This window comes from Centropristis striata, chromosome 17 (assembly GCF_030273125.1).
Source record: "Centropristis striata isolate RG_2023a ecotype Rhode Island chromosome 17, C.striata_1.0, whole genome shotgun sequence".
Lineage (NCBI taxonomy): Eukaryota > Metazoa > Chordata > Actinopteri > Perciformes > Serranidae > Centropristis > Centropristis striata.
In genome coordinates, this window is record NC_081533.1 from 17,441,543 (window position 1) to 17,467,356 (window position 25,814).

Sequence of the window (25,814 nt, forward strand, 5' to 3'; positions counted from 1 at the left end):
TGAGAATACATGTATTTAAGGCTTCAAATGGTATAAAGTAAAATGATATAGGCTCCATGCTGAGAGTACATGTCTCTTCTCCAGTACGTTATAAATCATGCATGATTGCCTTTGTTCTCCGCCGTGCAGCTGATGCTAACTGACGTGCAACTCTGTATCATAAACAGTAGCTCTCTCTGGCGGGAGCCGATTGTGTGAAAGCAGCTTAGGAAGATGAAGCCAGTAGCTGGGAGGGTGAAATTGTGATTCCATACAGTACGGAGGGTTTTGTGAGGGGAGACGGCTGCTTCAGAGCAAACAAGACGTGATAGTGCCGCTGGATTCGTCGCGGAGTGACTTTCTGTACGTCTGTCTGCCGGGAACGGAGTGTTCCTTTAAAATTTTACCTTTTTTTTTGCAGCTTCAAATCAAGAAATAGTTTCTGCACATTCCCCTTAGAGATACCTCCCACACATGAGTTGGAGTCTGAATTTAGATTTCAATTTTTTTGTTATTTGGATGAGTCTCTCAAAGCAGAGAAGTAGTTGGTGCATCAGTGTCTTGCTTACACTGAAAAAAGTATAACCTTGCTCAAAGTAAAAAAAAAATTATGTCCAGATATCACATCAATTATTTATTCATTTTAATGATCTCAAATTCAAAGAACAGCACAGTTTATGTTCAAAATTAACAACAACATGCTGCCTGACTGTATTCAGAAAATGTTCAATCTAAGACAAAGCCATTATAATTTCAGAGGGGTGTGTATATTTATAAAGTTAAAAACCAGAACCAACACCAAATCATGATGCACCACGGTAACAGCTGTTCATTTATGGAACAAATTGGAGAAAGACTTGAAAACTTTCAATACCATTAACTTATTCAAGAAAGTACTTAAAAATAGGATGATTAATTTATATAAGTTATAGTTACTATTTAGGAAAAAGAAAAATTAAGCAGCTTCTTTCTTTTGTCTCTTTTGTGACTGCTTATTTCTTTTATTAATAAATAACAGATTGTACATTTTTAATGTTTAAATTAACTTGAGTTGTAACAGGGTAGGCGTAATAAGCTGCTTTAGCCTTTTCGGTCCAAATGTATATTATCAATTTTCTCTCACTGTTTACTTATTGTTTACTTTGATCAATGTTTTTTTTCTGGTTTGTTACTTCTGTTTTAATGACATGTATTGACCGAAATAAACGGATACGAAACGAAACGAAACATCTAAAATTTTTGACTTCATAGAATCTAAATTGAGTAACCTCTTATGACCTGATTATTTCATGTTGATGAAAACAATAATGCTGCACTTGACTCAACCTTAATTATTTGCCTTGATCCAAATTATTTTCTTAACATTTTAGTTATTGAACCAAACTAATGAATTTAAATTGAACCAACCTAATATAGCAACCTGGTCTCACAGGAATCTGTGAAATAGCCACAGATTCGTTTAACTCAAAATCCGTGGAATAGCCACGGAATCACTAAAATTTCCGTGAAACTGACACGGATTTCGCTACAATGCAAGTTAATGACAGTCATATCCCGTGGCTATTCCAACATACAAAGTGATTATGTACATTCACTGAGTGAATATTTAGAAAATAAAACATATATTTCTCGCTAGAAATGTGATTAAAAGCCATTTTTATGCAGAAACTAAGTCAAAATATAGATTTTTTTTTTCACTAAAAATGAGAGAACTGTCCGCCATGTTTTTTGTTCTGACCGCTGGGACCTTAAAAGTCACGTGACTTGGAACAAACCAATAGGAACAAATATCCATGGAATAGCCAACTGCAGGTCAAAGAAATCAAAAACTTTGTTTTGGGTCCTAAGGACGTATATTTAGTTCAGTATAAATCAAACTTGATGTCTCTAAATGCAAAAAGAATGAGTTTTACAATCAAATCAATAATTTTATCCTCTTTTAAATGGCATTTATTAGTTTGAATGAACAACTGCATGTTACACTTTTTTCAGTGTAAGAACACTCTGACATGGACAAATTGACATTTCTGTTCTAGGAACATCCGTATCAGCCTTTATTCTGTTCTCAAGTGTTTTCTGAAGTGCTGTGTCGGATAATTTGATGTTGAAATAGCTCTCTTTCAGCCTTGTGGAAGTTTTAAATCTCACCACAGTAAGGCGAGACTGCAGACGTTGTTATTAGTTTTAATGATATCTTGGGGGTGAATGTACTCTTCTAACTTATTCAGGTTTATTTTTAGAACCATTTTATTGTTCTTCATTTATAGTCCCCTATGGATGTTACTGAGAGTCCAAAACAAAAAGTTGCTCATGAACATCCTGATTTTTTAATCTTATTTAGGACAAAACATTCAAGTTCAGCACACGTGTTTCAACATTTAATATATATGTGAGTTTTTTGAACATGTCTTTCACCATTAAGAATAATATTTAGCTTCTTTAACTAATCACCAGTCATAAAAGTCGGAATGTTCTTTTGTATCACGGTGTTTATCATCGAACCTGGTCTCACAGGAATCCGTGAAATAGCCACGGATTCGCTTTCTCTCATTTTTAGTGAAAAAAATCAATATTTTGAATTAGTTTCTGCATAAAAATGGATTTTGATCACATTTCTAGCGAGAAATGTATGTTTTATTTTCTAAATATTCACTCAGTGAATGTACATAATCACTTTGTATGTTGGAATAGCCACGGGATATGACTGTCATTAACTTGCATTGTAGCGAAATCCGTGTCAGTTTCACGTAAATTTGAGTGATTCCGTGGCTATTCCACGGATTTTGAGTTAAGCGAATCCGTGGCTATTTCACGGATTCCTGTGGGACCAGGTTGTTATCATCATTACATCACTTACAAGGAGGAATTCAGGTTATGTGGTATAAAGAGCGACAAAGTCCATGTAGGACGAAAGTTTGGATGTGAATGGGGTGCACTTATACACGCGCTTTACACTACACACTACGCTCATTCACCCATTCATACTGGTGGCAGAGGTTACCTAAAAGAAGCTGGGGAATGTGGTTCTTAACAACTCAAACAAAGGCAAATAGTGCATTTGTTTGGGTCTATTTCCAGCAATGGATGAGTACACAATTGATGCTCTAGGCAGTATTGAGACTATTTCAGTAGGTGAGAGTATGTGGGAGCAGGGGACAAAATAAGCACCAGCCACCAGACAAATACTGCTAAAATATTCAAACGACTCATATATTTGCTCCATTCACCAGCCAACAAAAACAATAGTAATCTATAAGTGGCTGGTACAGTTGTAACATATAGTAGCCTTTCGATTTTTGCCTGTGGACAAAAAAGTACATTTTGCAACCTGTGTGTAATACCAGGGTATACTGTGTATGGCGGTACGTGTTTGTAAATGGTAATGGTAAATGGACTTGCACTTATATAGCACTTTGCAACCACTCAAAGCGCTTTACACTACAGACTGCGCTCATTCACCCATACATTCATACTGGTGGCAGAGGCTACCCTAAATGGTGCCACCTGCCACCATTGGGAATTCATTCACACACCGATGAACTCAGCATCGGGAGCAATTTGGGGTTCACTATCTTGCTCAAGGATACTTCGACATGTTGGTTGGGGATCGAACCACCAACCTACCAGTTACTTGACGAAAGCTCTAGCAACTGAGCCACAGCCGCCCCACAAATTAGCATCACAATCCTTTGTAAAAACCAAATATAAAAGCAGGAAGTTACCCCTTACAAATGCAAAATCCAACATTCTCAGTGTACGCCTTCAAAATAAAATTTCTCCGCATTTTCCTAATAAACATCAAAATAAAAGTTCATAATCATCTCCTTGTTACATACTAATACTACCGAATAAGTTAATAGTAATTCTTACAGAAGAAGCAACTGCAGACAAAGTACATAAAGGACTAATTCTCATCTACCTATACTGTTGATTGGCTCCTGTGAGACTTACTCTATTACCTCTCACTTTACCTTGATGAGCCATTAAACCCTTAATAGGGCACTCATTGAAATACTTGCAAATTCCAAATTTCAACCCTAGAGAATATTGGAGGATATTACATACTGGCAGAATGTGTAAAACAAACAAAACATACGGACCTGGGGGAGGGGGGTAATATTTTGAGAATTAAATTCACGAGTTGTGTTCTAGAGGGAGCTTTATCTGTTATCCAGTTTAAGAGAATACATTTTCTAGCACAGAAAGTTAACATTTTGTTAGATTTGCCACTTTAAATCTCTTAAATCTGCAACTTTTTTTCTTGTAGATTTGCCACTTTAATCTAGTAAATTTGCAACTTTTGTCTCAAAATATTACTATTCTATTACTTGGCAGCTCAGTTGGACAGTGACTGCTGTCACATTTGGGATTTCCTGTCTTTGTTAGTCATGTTTTATCAGCTGCTTGATGTGTCAAATTATTTCATCACCACTGATTCAAAGCAACGCCTCATTCATGTCGACGCTGAATGGCCATTTACGATCCCTGCCAGTGATTTGTTGTGATTGTCTGTTTGTGTTGGAGGTTTGATAGTGACAGGGGCCGACGTTTCCTCCCCTCTTTTTTTTAGCCTCTTTCTTTTTTTCCCTCTTTACTCCCTCCTTTCTGCCTTCATCCCTCTGTTCTCCTCCCTCTAAAATGTCATCCCTCTTTCCCTCCTCCTCCCAATCTTGTTCTCCTTTCTCTCCCTAATGCCACAATCACAAATTGTCTCTTTTTTCCTCTCATACCTCCCTGCCCTAATCCCTCCTTCTCCCCCTCCCTCGCTCTCTATCTCCTCCCATGACTGTCCCTCTATCTTCCTCCCTCTTCCCTCCTCTCCTAATTAAGTGCTCCCTCTCTCCGTTTCCCCCCCAAATCTGCTCTCTACCTCTCTTCCCATCCATCCCTCTCTCCTTTTCTCCCTAATCCCTGTTTTTTTTTTCACCCTCCCTCCTTCCTTTTCTTCCTCGGTCCTTGTTCTCCCTGACAACACACTGCGTTATGTAATCTGCGTCTCTGGGTATTAGTTATGCAAATTCATACAATTTTATTTACGTGTTTTTTTTCTCTCTCTCTCTCTCTCTCTTCCACCTCTCCCCATTCCTTCTTTTTCTCCCTCTCTGCCCCTAAATTTTCTTTCTCAATCTACTTTCTCATCCCTCTCCTCCTCTATCATTCTTCTCTTTTGTCCCCCCCTTTCTCACCTTTATCTTTCATCTCCCCCTTTCTCCCCCGTCCACCTTCATCTATCTCTCCTGCCCTTTCTTTTCTCTTCCTTTTTTGAGATGATGAGAATGTATCTTTTCTATTTACTATTTATTGAGATGAGATGAGAATGTATCTTGTTATTTACTATTTATTAGGCTTTTTTTATGAGTCCAGTATACGTGAGTGCATTGAATTTTGTTGTATTTCTGTGCAATGACAAATAAATCTAATCTGAATCTGAATCTGCCCTTTCTTTTCTCCCCTTCCTCTATTTTTCCCTCCTTTTTCCTTTCCACCTCGCTCTCAATAATCTTATTTCCCGTCCTTATTTCACTTCCCCTCTCTCCTCCCTCTCTCCTCCCTACATCCATCACTTCCTCTCAACATTTTCTCCCCTCCCTCCCTCCCTTCCATCCTCCTCTCTCTCTCTTTTTCTCTCTCTCTCTCCTCCAGCCACCAGCGGTCTAGAGGCAGAGAGCGGCAGGCGCGGCGGCAGCAGCAGCAGCCACGGGGACGGCAACCACAGCAGCAGCAGCGGCGGCGGAGGAGGCAGCAGCAGCGGCGGCGGCGGCGCGGCCCACTTCAGGTCTCCATGGCAACAGAGCGTGAACGTGTTCGGCTCGTGGAGCAGGCCGGAGTGTGTCGAGGAGCTGCACCAGCAGGCGCAGCTCAACCTCCAGAGCCTGCTGCAAGGTAAGGATGGACGGAGAGGGAGAAGAGAGGGAATGCATGCATGGATGGATGGATGGATGGGTGGAATGAGTGTGTGTGTGTGTGTGTGTGTGTGTGTGGGTGTGAGTGCTGTGTTTTGAGTGGGTGGGAAAAGGCGTGGAGGCAGAAGCGGAGGCGGGTGGGAAAGTGTTTACATGCGTGTGTGTGGCGGTGGACTGCGTTGATATTATGGGTGTGTGTCGGTCCCCTTAAAGGTGTGTGTGTGTGCATGCAGATACGCTGCTTGAGAGGGCGTGTGTGTTACATTTCCCTCGCTATCTTGTGTTTATATTGTACTGAAGGGTGTGTGTGTGTGTGTGTGTGTGTGTGTGTGTGTGTGTGTGATGGCTCACAGGGACACCGCTGATGGTGTGTGTGTGTTGGATTCACCTTGCAGCTTTGTTATCTAAGGTAGTATTTATGATTTGCTGCATGTTTATTGGCTTGGATTGAACACTGTTGATACATGGGATTTGGTGTGTGTGTGTGCGTACAAAAACGTATCATCGCAAAAATACACAGAATAAATGTTAATACTGACTTGATCTGCTCTGCTTGATAAGTAGGTATTTGTGTGTGTGTGTGTGTGTGTGTGTGTGTGTGTGTGTGTGTAGGGGGGTTATATTTCTGCATGTGTGTGTGTGTAGAAAGAGTCGTTCAAAGACGTCTGTTTACATTGTAGTTAGTAGTCGGTTGTAACTTTGCCTTGTTTTTGTTTTTTAAGGCGGTAAACTGTCATTTTAATATTGGTGTTTGTAGTGTGTGTGTGTGTGTGTGTGTGTGTATGCAAATTACCACTCAAAGGAACTAGGGTTTCCATTTGTTCTCAGGTAATTCTGTCCCTCTGATTCTACTAGTTGTCTCTCTCTCTCTCTCTCTCTCTCTCTCTCTCTCTCTCTCTCTCTATCTCTCTGTGACTCATGCTGTCTCGTCCTTTGCCCGACTCTTCCATTAAAACAATCACTGTGGGTTTTTAGCTGAGTGAATAAGAGTGGCAGGGACGTACGGGTGCTGAACTTTAAACAAACACCTGATGAAAATGAATGGGCGCGTGAATACTTGACACAAAACATTTTATGGTTCATGTTTACATTATATTGGATCTAGGAGATATTTTATGTCTCTTTAGATTCAACGGCTTTGTTTCTCCTCCATTAAACAACCCTGATCGACCAACCTCAATTCTTCCTGCTGCCCTGTGGCGTTCAGCCCCAAGCCCATTGACTCTCACTAATAAAATAAAACTCACGAATATATACCATAGTTTAATTTTTCAGAAAGTGAAATTACTCCCTAAAGAAGCTGAGGAATGTGGTTCTTAACAACTCAAACAAAGGCAAATAGTGCATTTGTTTGGGTCTATTTCCAGCAATGGATGAGTACACAATTGATGCTCTAGGCAGTATTGAGACTATTACAGTAGGTGAGAGTATGTGGGAGCAGGGGACAAAATAAGCACCAGCCACCAGACAAATACTGCTAAAATATTCAAACGACTCATATATTTGCTCCATTCACCAGCCAACAAAAACAATAGTAATCTATAAGTGGCTGGTACAGTTGTAACATATAGTAGCCTTTCAATTTTTGCCTGTGGACAAAAAAGTACATTTTGCAACCTGTGTGTAATACCAGGGTATACTGTGTATGGCGGTACGTGTTTGTAAATGGTAATGGTAAATGGACTTGCACTTATATAGCACTTTGCAACCACTCAAAGAACTTTACACTACATACTGCGCTCATTCACCCATACATTCATACTGGTGGCAGAGGCTACCCTAAATGGTGCCACCTGCCACCATTGGGAATTCATTCACACACCGATTAACGCAGCATCAAATTAGGGTTCACTATCTTGCTCAAGGATAATTGGACATGTAGGCGGTAAGGTTATTATACATATTATACATTTTCGTTAACTGAAATAAAAAATATTAAAAAAAAAACGAAAACTAACTGAAACTGAACTGTATTTTGTGGTTACAAAACTAACTAAAATTATAGTGAAAATGTCCTTTGTTTTTGTCTTTGTCAACTTTCTATTTGAACATGCAGGAACACATGGTAAATATGTTTACTGAGACTGGGATGTTTACACTCCAACCAAAATTCAAAACACCTTGAACTGTAAGAGTTAATAACCTTATTGGGACTGAGATGATAAAGCGGAAGAAATAAAGGCAAAATGTGTTTTGACCTCTTTGAATCTGCCGCTTGAAAAAAATCCACCTGCAGCCCAAAAAACCTTTCCCCCATAGACCTCTACTTCAAAAGAGACATCTGTAAAACTATTGACAGGACACCTCGAACTGCAATCAAGCTCAATTATGACTTTCTATTTGTAAAACTTGGTGGGAAAAGTGGGAAAATCGGTTTAAAATATGTGACGCCGTCAAACTCTATGGGCCGTACGGGAACTTGCAGGCCAAACTTTTTGGTGTACTAGGCCAGTGGTTCCCAACCTTTACCATTGTAAACTTTGGTGACCCCTTGACCCATTGTCCATTGCTTCTATGAAGCTGAACTCAATGTGACTTTCATGGTACCCTCTCTTTTTCTTTTGGAGATATTCAGCATTTTCGTCTCCCTGACGCTTCGCTATTTTTCCATTAGCTCTGTGTTACTGTTGGTAGGTGAGGTTACCGCGAGGTGAGGTTACCTCTAGGTGAGGTTACCGCGAGGTGAGGTTACCTGTGTATACTGCAGGAGGGATGTTACACATGTCCTTATTCTTGCGATATAGCCTTTATTTTAAAACTTTTCTATAGTGATTTTTCTATTTAAATAAATGAATAAACGTTTAATTTAGCCCTTATTTAGTTGTTTTTGTCCCACTAATGAATTAAATGCTGACTCATCTATATTTAACACATTAGATTTATTACATCCCTTAAAATCAAGAGGGCTTCGCAACCCCTCGTGGATCCTTGGCGCCGCACTGGGGGGGTCGGGCCCCCTGTTGGGAATCACTGCACTAGGCGAACGATCCATATTGGACTGAATAGCCACCATCTTTAGGTCTGGTATCCAGTTCTTATAATGCATCAATGGCTAACACTTCCAACATCTCTTAACATTAATCTGTGCTCACTGTATTTGCTGACAAGATCATATCCGGAGAGGTGACTGAACAGTGTGCAGACGCTACTTTATCAGTTATAGCTGGGTAGATAAGGTTATGTCTTATCACACAACTTAATCACTGGAGGGAGAAGATTAACTGAGTAGACTTTCAGTTCCTGTTCTGTCTCTGCTGAAACTCATTTGGAAGTAGTTGTCAGTACCGACTGTCTCTTTGCAATAAGTAAATCAAATGCATTGTCGGCTTAGAAGTGTTTAACTTATTCCCTAATCTTATATTGTTTTGCCTTTTCTTGTTTTATTGATTCTGTGCGACTTTATATTGTTTGTTAAGATGGATTTTATGTTCTCGGTTCCATTTGTTTGTTTGACTGGTTGTCGGCAGGATGAATGGGGACACAAAGGATGGGTCATTTTCATTAACACTGCAAGAGACGAGGGATTTTTGTTGCATTCATATGGTGTCAGTATAAGTGGAAAAACGTTGTTCCCAACTGGGTAAAATTCATGTGAACTCCCCCTCAAGTTGGAACAAAGTTGGCGAAAATTTTACACATTTAACGACTCACTTTGCTGCATTTTTATGAAAAATACCAGAAATTGGGGCTGAAGAGTTGATTAGAAATGTGTTATAATTGCAATACTAGAAAATTTCCTCTGGGGAAATTCTGAAAGGGCCACAGGGGCTACTGCCGGTGTGTGTACACTATGATGAGATTCTTCAGAGATTTCAAACAATTAACACGAGTAATGTTATGATACTATATTATATACAAGGAGCACACCTACAACAAACATTCCTTTTCAAGTATTTGAAAAGGAATGTGTACGTGCTTACACGGCATGTGTGTGTGTGCACATATGTCTCTGTAACTGTAATCACATCAAAGATCAAAGGCAATCAGAGCAGAGCAATCAACAGAATTAACTGCCACATGAATGCTCCAGAACAGTGACAGCAGCCAGAGGTGGACAGACTGGAATTTCTGGCCTCGAACAGAAAGCATTTTTGGCAAAACCATAATACCTATCATTGATCCGACTTCACTTTGAGCGTCCCGAGTTCTTCCTGAACGTCTACATATGTTGTTTTTTTTCAAGAAATATGAAGAAATAGCTCTGTTAGAGCGATCTAAAGAAACTGTTACATCTCCCCTTTTCAGAAATCTTCCTGCGTTTTTAATATGGGAGCCAATGAGGCTGTTGGTGGTGTTGGTGGTACATCTGTGCGTCCTACGCCCAAACTATAACTCTGACAGCTTTACCAGAGGATTGTGAGTGAGAAGACAATTTTTCCTACGTTTCTATGTATAAATTATTTCTGTAGAGTGGAATTTGTGGCCTGGAGCGCAGTTTTCAAATTAATTTTTTGACAATTTTTTCTCTCCCTCTACACTCTGGCAATGATGTCACACGCTGTGACACGAATATTCTGTGCAAAACACACCCATTATAATCTCTAAAAATGATCATGGTCATTGAACATGGATTGATAAAAAACTATATGACCTATCGAAACGTGGATTAATACACCGATACACAAGACTTGTGTCTACTGTTTAAAGTTTATATGGAGTCTCTAGGTGAAATTATGCCGGAGAAGGAGACGTTTGAAAATCTCCAATTATTGGTTGGTTCCTTTTTTGGTCATTTTGTGTCTTCGGTGTCTTTTTTGGTCATTTTATGTCTTTTTTTCTAGTTATTTCGTGTCTTTTTTTGTCATTTTTTGGTAATTTTATGTCTGTTGTTGTGTCTTTTTTGGTTATTTTGTGTCTGTGATGTCTTTTTTTAGTTATTTTGTGTCCTTTTTGGTCATTTTTTTTCTAGTCATTTTGTGTCTTTTATGGTCATTTTTATGTCTTTTTTTTGACGTCAAGAAGAAGTCGTGCTCCGGCGCTTTTGAAAACACGTTATATTTTTATAGAGATTGAGTTTTTTCTGTCTCCACTTCCTCTCCGTCTCTCTGATTTTACAGCTCCTACAGTACAGTACGCCACCTCCTTCATGTCTCTTTTCTCTATTTCTCCACTGCCGTGTCTTCATACCGTGTGTGTGTTTATGTGCGTATTAAGCCAGTTATTGTCTCAGACGGGCTGGCATCTTGTGTATGATGAAAATAAGATGGATGATTGCAGTCGTGGGTGGACAGAAGCAACGTGTGCTTGTGTGTGTGTGTGTGGATAACAGAACATGTGTGCCCATTCATCTTTTCTGCCGTTTTCATGCCACTTTGTGTTTATGTGTTGCCTGCTGCCCGTGTGTTTTGCTGTGTTTCCCGCTGCCATGAACAGCATGTCCCATGTGAGTGTCCCTGTGTATGTTTTCACTTTGTATACCAGTGTCCATTGGTGCTGCGTGTGTCCATCTGCTTGGGTGTGTGTTATATAACAGTGAAGCAACCAGCTGTACTCTCTCTCTGGCCATCCTCACCATCACTCTCCCACTGGCCTCGGCGCGGTAAAATATTCATACTCTTTCCCGCTCCTCAACACTCTGCCCTCCATATTTATGAAGCTGGCTGTCGTCCTCCGGTGTTAGACGAATCTGCTGCGTTTTCTGCCGAGATTCAGCTCCCCCCGGCAGCAGATTTGTGTGAGATTTATTTCACTGTTGCTGCTAAGTGGGCAACAGTGAAATCCGGCCAGTGTTGCCTCTCATCATTAACACCCGACATAGAACCATGAGCATATAGGCTTTTCACATGAGGGATTGTTCGGCGTCTTTTTAACTCCTGATTGGACTCATGTGGGCAAATTGACCTGAATGAGCAAACTGAATTGAATCTACAAGTCTTCACTTATAATTAGCCTTGTTCTGAGCACTAACATTCAACAAGTCCTCCAATTTAAATGGCAAAATATGCTGTTTCTTTTAACTCCACCCCTTCCCAAACATAGACCCATTTTACAGGGGCAGTAGATATTTAGGGGGAGATAGCAGGTCAACAATAAATACCACATAGAACTAAAAGCTGAGAAACTGAAGATTAATTTACATTGTACACTATAATACCTATATTTATTATATTTATGCCAGGGTTAGGGTTATATATTTATTTATCTATTGCTGTGTTTTTCAATCCATCACTGCACTGCCCCCACTAATATATTCACTTTATTTAGCCCATTTTTAATATCTAATGCTGGACTTTTAACTCATATTTGCACTGGCTTTTCTTACCTTTTTGCACCTTAACATACACACTGTTTTTTCTTATGCTTATGCTGTTGTGCTATCTATCTATCTATCTATCTATCTATCTATCTATCTATCTATCTATCTATCTATATATATATGCAGCTCAGCACTGTGGTACAAGTTGTTCCTGTTGTAATAAAAATGCATTAATTAATTAAACTTGTAAAAGTGTAAAAGGGCTGAGAACATTATGTTATGAATATATTAAGGTCATTACCATGCCCAATTATATCTCATACATTTAATTTTTGGTTGTTGCCATTCATTACACTGATTTGGTGCTTAATTTTTTACCAATTCCACTCAAGAATGGATAAAAATAGTCAAAAACTCTTCCTTAATATCACATCAAGACACCAAGACCTTGACAAACACCATAGAACAATCTATGCTGTGATTTGGCATCAAATCAACCTTTGATATTTTTAGATTTTTATGCAGGAGCTGCATTTTGCGAGGAGTAACCTCCTTATTGTCAATATACCTAAAAATGCTACACATCGTCTGAATGATCTAGGTCTCTAGTTTGTGGTTGTAAAATGTCACGAGGCTGTGATTATCCTAGAGGACAGCAGCTCATTTTATACAGCAAGGTTTCAAAAAAAGCTCTCACTGCAATGAAATGGCTACTATGCAGACTACCATCATAACACAGGAATTGAATTTAACTTATTGAATCCTCAAGAGTCTCAGCTTTCCAGTGATATCCAATTTATGCAATTCATAGACTGTTTAGGTACCCTAGGTAGTATGTAGAAATATTAAAGTATGATAGGTGAAAATAACACATTTACTGCATGATTTTAAAATAAGAACTGCATGGTTCCCGCACCAAACTGCATGGGATTTGCATAAAGTTGGCATGTATTTGAAGGGAAAACTTGCGCGTACCAATAGGACCCATTTTCAGTTAGATATCTTAAATAAAAGAGGTAAAGGGACTGCTTTGAATATGGGCATGCCAGTTCTTTGGAGAGCTATTTAGCATGCATGGCATGGTTTGTACATTTGGTCTTGTAGTTTCACCTGATGCCAATATCTTTACTGTAGCATTAAACCTGAGCATGCTATTGCTTCTGATAGTCAGACGGCTTAGATAAATAAAGGAGACACACCAGACAAAAGCACCAAATTTTTTCGGAGATGGCAGCCATATAAAATCTATGAGAAGCCACTTAGGTCAAGGTCAATCTTGGTGTCAAAATGTACATTTTCTGGTTCAAGGAATCATTTAAAGCTATTGAGAATATCACTTAAAATATTAAAACTATTTTAAAGACACAAAATGACCCAAAAAAAACACAGAATTACCAAAAAAGACACAAAATTACCAAAAAAGACACAGAATTACCAAAAAAGACAAAATTATTTAAAAAAGACACAAAAGTATTAAAAAAGACACAAAATTATTTAAAAAAATAGACCCGAGACCCCGGCTATAGAGCATGTGGAAAAAATTTGGTGCTTTTGTGTGTCCGCTTTCCTCTAAAATCTGGACCTAAGCTGCCTGCCTATGAGAGATGGATGGTGTTCTCGAGAACTTAAAGAGGTTAAAAGCTACAAAAATAATTAATCTTAATAATACTTCACACGGTGTGCTACCGCCATGGTTTGATTCGGTTTGACGAGTAAAACAGGTCAAAGTGAATAAGAGGACGTTATCCCAAAAAAGTCACAGCTTGCATGTTGCAGATTTGGTGAAATGGGCCCCTGCTCAAGACTCGCAGTTTGATTTAGAAACTGGTGGGAGGACCCCCCAAAAATACATTATTTAATCACATTTTCTGCAGCGCCGTGCGATATTCTGTAGCGCTCCTGGAAACAAACTTTTGGACAGAATGTATCGTTTTCTCATGGCTTCCTCTGCAGGATAAAGATTTATTTCCATCATTAAGCTCTGAAAATAAATCAGCTTTCTGTCGCTTCTTTCACTCTATATGCTCGTGAATTTGATCTGAAGGTTCTGTCATAGACATGTTGTTCTATTTCTGTTGTTCACCAGCATTTACTATAATCCCACTGAGATTCAAAGTCACAAGAAAGCCACTATCAGATCACCATAAACCTTGGTTAGCCAGTTAGCAAGTCCCAAAAGGAAAAATGTTTCTGTTTTATTAAGCTTTTATACCCAACACCTCTATGAAACTTAGTATTTTTTTCTGAGATGTAGATAGATTTGCATTTACATTATCGCTATTTTGTTGGTTTTTGACTCTTTTTCATTCAGCCTGTATATATCACATAAAAAATGTTTACCATGCCAATATCATTTTTTTCAACACAGCCTCACCTATACCACCTGGTCATTATTTTTTTTCATTCTGACTTACTGGATCAACATTTTGAACACAAAAAAAAACACACATTTTTTTTAAAACAAAAAACACAAAACAAACACACACAAAAACACCCATCAAAAGCATAAAAAAACTTTTGTTAAACCAAAAACACAAAAAAAACTTTTTTTTTTTGCAAAAACCACAAAATTTTACAAAAAATCCCACATAAAACTCACACAAAAGCACACAAAAAACATGCATAAAAAACACAAAAACCACACAAAAAAAAACACAAAACCACATAAAAAACCCCACAAAAGCACACAAAAAACCCACTTTTTTTTTTTTTTTTACAAAAAACACAGAAAAATACACAAAAAACATTAAACACAAAATATTGTTTGATTTAAAAAATAAAATAAAATCTATAAAGTCCCATTATATTTATTTACAGATTTAAATGTCCATTTTATATTCCTTTTTTTTTCTTTATTGCATTTGCACTTTCACATGTACAAAAATTTCTGGAAATTCAATTTCTTCTTTTCATGTGTATATTTATTGCACTGTAACTATGGTTCTATAAAAAAAAGTATTGATATTATCCATACCATTTTTATTTCTCTGGTGGAGGTTGATGATAAACTTTAAGCTCATAAATAAATAGTAGTACATCAAAATACTGAAGATCAACACCTTACATACCAAGCTTAATGTTGTCCTCAGTTATGTCCCAATACATGCTCAGCATCTGCACATTTTTACTTTTAAATAACCGCAACATTTATAATTTCACATTATCAGCCATTGAGAGTGAAGCTCAGTATTTCTGTTCAGATTTAACAACACTGAGATCTGCACATTTTGATTTCTGGTTGCCATGCTAAAATATTCATGTGCTGCTGCTTTGTAGTAATATATTATATATTTAAAGCTCAGTATTGTACTCCACTGAAAGCAGATATATTGTATTCAAAACAGGTCGATAATAGGAAGATTTTGCACGTCACTTTTTTCCTCCTGCTCTGCTCCCGACCTGCATATTTAGAAAGGTTTTCCTCCTCTGCAGACACTTTCACTGTGTTTCCTGGCAAGATTTACAGCACACACATTTGCATTGTGTGTGTTTTTTTTCTGCACTCCATTAATCAACAGAAAATATTCATATTATTCTCTCAGTGAACTTTGTGTTTTGAAGTTTAGCAAGTGTCATCCATTAGAGCCAGAACGGCTATTTGCACATACTTGCTCTGTAATTTTATGACAATCCATTAAGCAACGCTCAAATATTCATTTCCCTCCTCAACTATTTCACTGACGCTCTCTTTAGAACATGGGTGTCAAAGTCGCGGCCCGCGGGCTGATTGCGGCCCTCGTGACGATATTTTGTGGCCCCCACCTTGATATGAAAGTTTAATGTGAGTTTTATATGAATGGCACTTTACCGTGTTGTGTGTGGAAGGTCCCTTTAATTACTTTTTTTGGTAATTTTGCATCTTTTTTGGGTAATTTTGTCTATTTTTTTTTATTATTCTGTGTCTTTTTTAAATAATTTTGTGTCTTTTTAAAGTATTTTTGTGTTTTTTTTTTGGTAATTCTGTGTCTTTTTTAAATAATTTTGTGTCTTTTTAAAGTATTTTTGGGGTTTTTTTTTTGGTAATTTTGTGTCTTTTTAAAATAATTTTGTGTCTTTTTTAGTAATTTTGTCTATTCTTTTTGGTCATTTTGTGTCTTTTTAAAATAATTTTGTGTCTCTTTTAGTAATTTCGTGTATTTTTTGGGTAATTTTGTGTCTTTTTTTGGTCATTTTGTGTCTTTTTAAAGTAATTTAGTGTTTTTCAGTCATTTTGCTTCTCTTTTTTTGGTCGTTTTGTGTCTTTTTTTGTAATTTTGTGTCTCTTTTGGTCATGTTGTGTCTTTTTTTAGTAGTTTTGTGTCTTTTTTTTTTGTAATTTTGTCTTTTTTGGTCATGTTATGTCTTTTTTTTTAAGTAATTTAGTGTTTTTCAGTCATTTTGTGTCTTTTTTTACTAGTTTTGTGTCTTTTTTTGGTCATCTTGATACTGCCTCCAGCGGCCCCCGAGGTAATTTGAGTTTGACACCCCTGCTTTAGTCTGTAACTGTATTTGTGCAAACTCAAACATATTTGCAGATTAACTTTCCTGCAATCTTGTGACTCTTTATTTGAGTTTTACAAAGCATACATATGACAAAATGTGCACGACTTGCTGCAGCATTTTAATTCTGCTGCTCTGTCTGTTATTTCTGAGTGTGTTGCTTTTCCCTTAATGCAGAACTGATGACATTTCCCATTAAAAGTTGGCCTTTTTGTTGAACTTCTTTGGAGTTGTCGACAATCTGTGCCAGAGTGAATGTGAAGTGCTTCTGGCAGCTTGTGTTGGCCTGCTTCCCAACTGAGACACTTTTATTTTTGTTTGATTTGGCAGCTTCACATCCAATCTGTAACAACGGGCCGCTTGTCATGATTTATGGCCACATATTGTTCAGGTTTTTGAATTGGTATTTGACATATTCAACAAAAACTATTAGAAGTAAGACAGGACGGGTAACAGGTGCATCACAGATGATTTATTTTGTGTGTTTATTCTGTGTTTTTTGGATATATTCCAGTCGTGCAGTTACTTGCACCTGATTTCCACTAATGACGAGTAATCAGAAGTGGATTGAAGACCTTAATGGCTGTGATTTTAACAAATAAAGACAAATAGAAGGTTGTATACATCCATTGGCACCATTTAGAACAGACCTGAGCGTTCGGCAGCCCGTTGGCCGTCCTTATCCGGCTTACCCAGGAATTAGAAATAAATCCAACTGCAGTGCTTTTATTTTGAAGGCGATTTACGTATATCTGAGTTACCTGAGGTACCTTGTCAAAAACACGTACTGCTTTTTGCATAAAATTGATAAAATACTGGTTAACTGCATAACATACATGCTCTATTTTGTTTTTGCTGTTTGTTTGTTTGAATGTATGTTTAGTAGCATTCCTGTCTGAATGACGGTCGACTCTTTAACTGTTAGTTCACAAGATTTATTTTATTTTGTCTTTTTTTTGTCATTTGTATATTTTTTGGTCATTTTGTGTCTTTTTTAGTCATTTTGTGTCTTCTGTGTTTTTTTTTGTCATTTTGTCTCCTCATTTTGTGTCTTTTTTTGTTCATTTTGTGTCTGTTTTTAGTCATTCTGTGTCTTTTTTTGGTCATTTTGTGTCTTTTTGTGTCTTATTTTAGTCATTTTGTGTCTTTTTTAGTCCTTTAGTCAAACATTAAATGTGATTTTGAATCTATATTTTACTTTCAAAACACTATCATGCTCAATAAATAATTTGAAATTATGCAAATGTGTTAATAAAATACTGGTTTACTGCATAACATACATGCTCTATTTTGTTTTTGCTGTTTGTTTGTTTGAATGTATGTTTAGTAGCATTCCTGTCTGAATGACGGTCGACTCTTTAACTGATAGTTCACAAAATGTATTTAAAATCGCTCCATAAAAAATAAAACTACATTCCTTGGTCTCCTTGTGAATCCACCTTAAGAGCTAACAAACATTAGCATCAGCACTTGAGCTAACAAGCACTTTTACTATAGTTAAGACAACAAATATAGCCACTAATATATGACAGAAGAAAATAAACTTTATCAAACCTTGTATCCTGTCAGCCAGCCGCTGTAGAAGCCTTTTTCATACTTTGTATCAACTTTATTTGAATTACAACGCACTTGTTATTATTTACCGTTCGTTTTTAATTTAACCGTTCAACCTGTTTTTTCCTGTCACTACCTTTCAAAGTAAAAGCACCCGTTTCACACTGGACGGCACCTTTTCAAAATAAAAGCATCACAACATTGTAAAACACCTAGAACATTTACAAAAATGAAAAAAATACGCTGTATAATACAAAAACACCAATAGGAACCTTGCTAAAGGACATTCACAGTTGTGTTTAAAATAAATGGTAAAGTGACATAGTGATTGGAGTATTCACTACTTTTTACTGCTATATTTGATTTACTCCACATTAACAGTCTTATCATAACATGTATTCTTATCAGTAGCAGCTCAAAACCAGATAATTTACTGTATTTTATAAAGTGATTAAATTGATATTAAGCAGAATTTAGTTCAGTTTTGGTCCAGCCCCTGCAACCTTCGTGGTATTGGTCATGTGGCCCTTTGGGAAAATTAATTGCCCACCCCTGATTTAGAACAATACTTTCTGCTTTCTCCAGGTTGTAAAGTTGTTGTTGCAGTGGTTACATTTCTTGTTCGCTGATCAGAAGGTGGATAGAATAGTCATGCAAGCGGGAGTTTGTAAGATTAGAGAAGAGTTTCTGGGAGATGAAGGATGGGAGGGTTTTTGATCACTTCCACTGTAGTCGTTCCTCTGAAGTGTCGTGTAAAAAGAGTCAACCACTAATTCAAAGCTGCAGCAGGAGACTTTGATACTGTCGAGAACATTTGAGGTTTAATATCTGGAAAACTATGTAAACCATGGGTCTCAAACTTGCGGCCCGCGGGCCAATTTCAGCCCTTGTGGCGATATTTTGTGGCCTTCACCTTGATATGAAAGTTTAATGTGAGTTTTATATGAATGGCACTTTATACCGTGTTGTTTGTGGAAGGTCCCCCCTTTTTTGGGGGGGTTATTTTGTGTCTTTTTTTTAAAAATAATTTTGTGTCTTTTTTCAATAATTGTGTGTCTTTTCTAAATAATTTTGTGTCTTTTTTATTAATTTTGTGTCTTTTTTTAGTAATTTAGTGTCTTTTTTTAATAATTTTGTGTCTTTTTTAGTAATTTAATGTCTTTTTTTAAAATAATTTAGTGTCTTTTTTTGGTAATTTTGTGTCTTTTTGGTAATTTTGTGTCTTTTTTGGTAATTTTGTGTCCTTTTTTGTAATTTAGTGTGTCTTTTGGTAATTTAGTTTCTTTTTTGGGTAATTTTGTGTCTTTTTTAAAATAATTTTGTGTCTTTTTTTGGTAACTCTGTGTCTTTTTAAAATCATTTTGTGTCTTTTTTGGTCATTTTGTGTCTTTTTTTTTTTTTTTTAGTAATTTTGTGTCTTTTATTGGTCATTTTGTGTCTTTTATAAGTAATTTATTTTTTTCCTGTCATTTTGTGTCTTTTTTTTATTTTATTTTGTGTCTTCTTTTAGTAATTTTGTGTCTTTTTTTGGTCATTTTGATACTGCCTCCCAGGTAATTTGAGTTTGAGACCCCTGCTGTAAACTATCGACGCAGGCATTCTTTACCTGCACATTTAGTGAAGAGAAACTTGATTATCCATCTTGTATCTGGGTTTCCTCATATAATTTGACCCGCGGTGCTACTGTAAATAGTAAAACTCTAATCTATGCAATCAGATTTCTTCACTGGAGACCCTTTGAATAAATGAGCATGAGAGCAAGCTGAGATCTACTTCAGAGCATTTGATTTACACTCTCAGTGTCGGCCAACAGCTCATCTAAACTGCTGCTGGTCACACAGTAGCTGCAGGCCCTCAGATAAGAAAGTGTGTTATCCATTAGAGAAAAAACGCGTTTGAAAGAGAAGTTGTAGTGTGTGTTTTTTTTTTTGGATGGGCAAAAGTTTGTGGTATGTGATTGTTGAACATCTCACTTCAGAGCCATGGGCCTTGATGGCTGCTGTTACAGCTTTCACCCTTCTCTGGAGGCTTTTTCACATTTTAGAGCTTTGCTGCAGGGGTTTGTTCCCATTCTGCCACAAGAGCATTTCTTAGATCGACCACTGATGTTGGACTAAAACCATTTCTTTATGGGACTGGTGTTGTTCTATGCTATGAGGAGATAGCAAGAAACTTCTGTTGACTCAAAGTTGGAAGCGATTATCTAAAGAGACTCTCCTCCATAGAAAAACAGCATTGGTTGTGTTCAACTCTATGGAGTTGGAGTTGGTCCATTTTTGAATCCTTTTCGTGTCTTTTCGTGTCTCTGTAATTAATTTTGTGTCTTTTCTTTTCTTTTCTTTTACACTTCAGGCTGGAATATATTTTTTTCAGTGGAGGTCAATGGTATCATTAGTGCGTAGAGCTAGATAAGAGTTAGCTGTCTGCTCTCATTGTATTTAACCCATTAAAACCGGGAAAGCAGATACGTTGTTTTGTAGTATTTGTAGTTTTTTCTACCTATTTTCGGTCTCTTGGCCAACAAAATGCATCAGAATACACGTGGGAGTGTCGCAATGCAACATGGGACTTTTCCAGAACTTTGAAATCATCACCAAAAAAAGACACAAAATCACCAAAAAAGACAAAAAGACAAAAAATGACTAAAAAGACACAAAATGAGAAAAAAAAGACACAAAATGACTAAAAAAAAGACTAAAAAAAGACACAAAATGAACAAAAAAAAGAAATAAAAAGACACAAAATTAACAAAAAAAGACACAAAATGACAAAAAAGACACAAAATGAACACAAAATGACCACAAAAAAGACACACAAAGACACAAAATGACTAAAAAAGACACAAAATGGCTAAAAAAGGACACTAAATGACTAAAAAAGGACACAAAATGACTAAAAAGACACACAATGACTAAAAAAGACACAAAATGACTAAAAAAGACACCATCAAAACATCATGGGACTTTTCCAGAACTGAAATCATGGCGGAAGACGACTATAGCAGAGGGAGCTCAGATATAACAGCTATAAGCTCTCAAATACTTTTTGAATTTAATTTCTATCTGCTACAGAGGCTGAAAAATCTATTATTTAGTAGAAGTGTTGACACTTCTGTTGAATTTCCAGAGAAACTTCAGATTTAAGGGGCTTATTTTAAAATGGCCCAGAGGTTTTACAGGCATTTTTTTACCAGGCGTTTCAGGCCTAAATGGGTTAAAACCAAAGGCCAGATTTAGACTACAGCTCATGCATTAGCAGCAGCACTGTAAATAGTCTTTACAACTCACTTTGTAATTTTATTTGCACCCTTTATTACCGTGTTCTCCTTCTGTGGAGCTTCATTCTATCTCCCTGGATCTTATCTTGTGCTGCAGCACCTCATCAGTGCTCAGAGTGCCAATGCTGCAGCCTTTTTCCTCACAGCGGACAAAGCAGAAGGGGATGTGATGTAAGCGGCCCAACTTTAAAATGTCACAGTAACCCTTTAATGGTGACAGAGGAGGCCCGAGTCGATGCCCGCTGCGATGCAAGCAGTCCGATAAACTTTCCCCGTCTGCACTAAGTTGACTATAAAATGTCACAGCGGCCCTTTAATTGTGTCCTAGAAGGTCTGAGTCAATGCTCGCTGTTATCTACACAGGCTGATAAGGTTTTGCTGCGGTCGATACACATTACCGTACAGGTTCAGCATTGATCACGTTCAAGAATGCTGATTCAGAAGAAACTGTCTCATTTTATAAACTCACAAGCAGAGTTTAAAAACGAGTTTAGTTCCTTTTATAACATTTCACTGCTTTGAAAATTAGACTTCAACTCCAATCAATTATTTACTGGTAACTAATTTGCATTAATTGAGATGTTGGACCAGTTTTTTGTAAAATGTACTGTTTCTTTGTGTTAACTCTATGGAGTCTTATAGGGCTATTTTGTCCATTTTTTAATCCTTTTCATGTCTTTTTGGTCATTTTGTGTCTCTTGTGTCTTTTTTAGTTATTTTGTGTCTTTTTTGGTCATTTTGCATCTTTTTTAGTCATTTTGTGTCTTCTGTGGGTTTTTTTGGTCATTCTATCTTCTCATTCGGTGTCTTTTTTGGTCATTCTATCTTCTCATTTGGTGTCTTTTTTGGTCATTTTGTCTTTTTTTAGTCATTTTGGGTCTTTTTGTGTCTTTTTTGGTCATTTTGTGTCTTTTTTTAGTCATTTTGTGTCTTTTTTTGTCTTTTTCTAGTCATTTTGTGTCTTTTTTCGTAATTTTTTTTTTTTTCCTTTAGTCCAACATAAAATGTGATTTAGAATCAGCTCAATTTATGCAGAATTTTAAATGTTGCAAATGTGAACAAATGTTGCAAATCTAACATATAAGAGGGTTACATCCAGTTCTATCATTTTATACTAAATATTTTTGACCTTGTCTCCAGTTTTACTTGGTATATCATCATCAAACTGAAACTGGCCTCATGGAGTTTACAGCCAGAACTTTAGAGGTAAATTTACAGTAGGGCTCCACGCTGCTTTGTTTTCTAGTCTGGATGGAGTCAACAAGTCTGGATTTGGAGCTTTTGGAGACTCCAGAGGGTTAATACTGTCGTTTTAAAGGGCTTTTGTAATTATTATATGCAAATGGTTTGTTAACGCAGCATTTAATTTCAGCAGGCGTTTAGTATTTTTGCACTGGCTCATGAACAGAGAGCTCAAACGAGCCCTTGTTGTCAGCCTGGAGCAGTGTTTTTGACAGTGAACGGAGGATTTATAGATTGTTTGAACTTTTATTACTGACTGACCTTTATAATATCGCAGTCTGTTTGTTTTCGAGCCACACTTTTTCTTTTTTCTTCTCTCCAGGAAATGAGTCAGTTTGGCTGAACTGTCACTGTCTCTTTTTCCAATTCCCTCTCCGCAGAGCTTTTAGCTGGAGTGACATCGCTGTGAATCAGAAAAGACAAACTCGTCTGTCTTGTATCTTTCCTCGGGGCTCTTTTAGTGAAGTTTTTCAAATACAGACTGAAGTGTGACACTTAAATGCTATGATCTGGAGACATTTGCATTCAAGCCAACCTGCCAAAACCTCAAATGAAGCCGCCGCTGATCAAACACAGGGCTGAGGTGACAGCAGCCTGGAGGTTAGAGGACTAAAAAACACTTTGAATCTGTTGCAGAGGTTTGAAAAATCAAACTCAAACTTCACTAGTGGGGTCCGGGTGTCCTTGAGCAAGGCAGAGGTTCTGCAGTGGTAGAGAAAAATGCAGTATAGTGCGGTTAAGGATGCACTAATATTACCTAGAATTGGTATTTTTTGCAATTTAGGGCACTGATAGTTAGGGAGAGCAATTCACTTTTAAATTTCTGTCATAAATATGAGCAGTGTTCCTGCGTTTGTTCAGAGTACTTTACTTTAGACCAGAAACTAGTCGAATGCTTTGCTAACGCAGCCAGACAGCAAGCAAGTGCAACAACACAAGACATAGCAAGCACGCTAATATTTCTTAATCGCCTGTGAATAATGTTTACTGTGACATGTTGGTATAATTTTTTCAGCACAACCTTACTTATATGACCTGACAAAATTTGTGTTGACTCAAAGTTGGAAGCTACTATCTAAAGAGACTCTCCTCCCAAAAAAAACAGCATTGGTTGTGTTTAACTCTATGGAGTCTCATTGGGCTATTTTGTCCATTTTTGAATCCTTTTCATGTCTTTTCTTGTCTTTGTAAGTCATTTTGTGTCTTTTTTTAGTCATTTGTGTCATTTTGTGTCTTTTGTTGTGTCTTTTTTTAGTTATTTGTGTCTTTTTTAGTCATTTTGTTCCTTCTGTGGGTTTTTTTAGTCATTTTGTCTTTTTTTGGTCATTTTGTGTCTTTTTTTATAGGAATGATACAAGATTCATTTTGACTTACTTGATAAACATTTTGAACACAAAAAACACACAAAAAAAGTGCAAATGTGAACACAGGTTGCTAATGTAACATTTAAGAGACATGTTTTATATTTTTATGCCAAATATATTTGACCTTATCTCCAGTTTCACTTTGCCTATTATCATCAAAGGAAATCTGGCATGGAGTTTCAAGCCAGTACTTGAGAGGGATGTTGACAGCAGAGCTCGAAGTTGGTTTGTTTTTATGTAACGGCGTTGTTAAGAAGTCAAATTTAGCGCTGTTTTAACTTGTGATTTACATTCGAACTCCACTTATATATCACTCAGTAAATTGCTGTAGCCAATTGAATTTACAGTTGTAAAATCCCTTGTTAACTCTCTAACTGGCTTGAAAAACCACTCTGCTACACAAAGCAGATAGAAAATACCTATAAAAAACTCAGCATAGAAATTAAATAAGGACAGCTATTGACATTTTAATTTTTTTTATTTAAACACACACACAACTAACAAAACAAGTAAAGTACTGAATAAATAGAAACTAGATACAGCAATCAAGTAAATGTGCTTTGTTAATGCCAACTACTGACATCTGGACTTTGGTATAGAGTAAAAATAATAAATAAACAACATAATAAAAAGAAATAGAATACAATGTGCAAAACAGCAGCATCCAACAGTTTTAGGTGTCTCTATGATCTAACCACCATCATCTATCTCAGGGATGGGCAACATGAGGCCCGGTGGCCGCATAAGGCCCGCACCCTCACTTGAAGTGGCCCTCAGTACAACTACATGCATTTAAGCATGAAATCTTAAAAGAGCAGTGTAAAAATGCACAAAATTACTTCTTGCAATTAATGTTGGAGAGGTTGTTAAGAAGTCACGTGATTTGATCGAGCTTGATCGACCCTTACAAATTGTCTCCGCTTTACAGTCAAAAACATCAGGTAGTCATCTGCAAAGAAAAACTTTGAATCACTGACAATAATTTGTGCAGCCATTTAATTCTATGTCCAACATAAACTAGGCCGCTAACCGCCAAATCTGTCCTTCTAGGTCACAACCATCCGTTTTCAGCCCCCTTTTCCCCTGTAATGGATTGATCAATTGTGCACATGACATGCACATGGGTGCACTCAAACACACACTTGCATCCACGGTGCCGTGCACTTAGTGTACACAGACAAACAAGCTCTCCGGCTGCGGTGAAAGAGGGGTATTGTTAATTTGTGTCTTCCCCCCTTCGTCTTCATGGAGGGGAGAAGAAAGGGTGACCCAAATGTGACACGACCGGGGTGCATATCGTCAAGGATGGGTGGTTTATCTATGAATGGGTGCACTGTACACACACAAACAACTGCAAAGACACAACGTTGTTAAATTACATTTTAAAGTTAATTTCACATGCATGTCCGTATAGTGTGTGAGTGCACTTTGGGGGTTGCAACAAAGGCACACACACATTTGTGCACTGACAGCACATTCACACCTAAATTAGAGCTACACACACCTACACACAAACATACACAATATACAGGTTAGTGATGCATGAGTGCCTGGCCTGCTTGTCTGGACAGAGGAAGGGGGTGGGCTCGGTCTGTGTGTGTGTGTGTGTGTGTGCGTGTGTTCTTGTACTTCCTACATAGTGAGGACCGGAACACGTTTTTAACCAACAGAGTGAGGACATTTTTGCAAAGTGAGGACATTTCAGCCGGTCCTCACTTCTTTAAAGGCTTTTTTGAGATTTCACACTTTATTTTAGGGTTAAAGGTTACAGTTCATGTTAGGGTTAACGTGACAAAGTGACTAGGGAACAAGGTTATTAT

At 37.3% G+C, this 25,814-nt stretch overlaps 1 protein-coding gene across 1 annotated transcript in view; it reads left to right on the forward strand.

The window, feature by feature from the left end:
• Positions 1-25,814, forward strand: part of nhsl2 (NHS-like 2) — a 183,925-nt gene that overhangs the window by 107,458 nt on the left and 50,653 nt on the right. Inside the window, exon 9 of the mRNA XM_059354398.1 lies at positions 5,723-5,862. Coding sequence (XP_059210381.1) covers positions 5,723-5,862 — 140 coding nt within the window. The remainder of the gene's footprint in view (positions 1-5,722; positions 5,863-25,814) is intronic.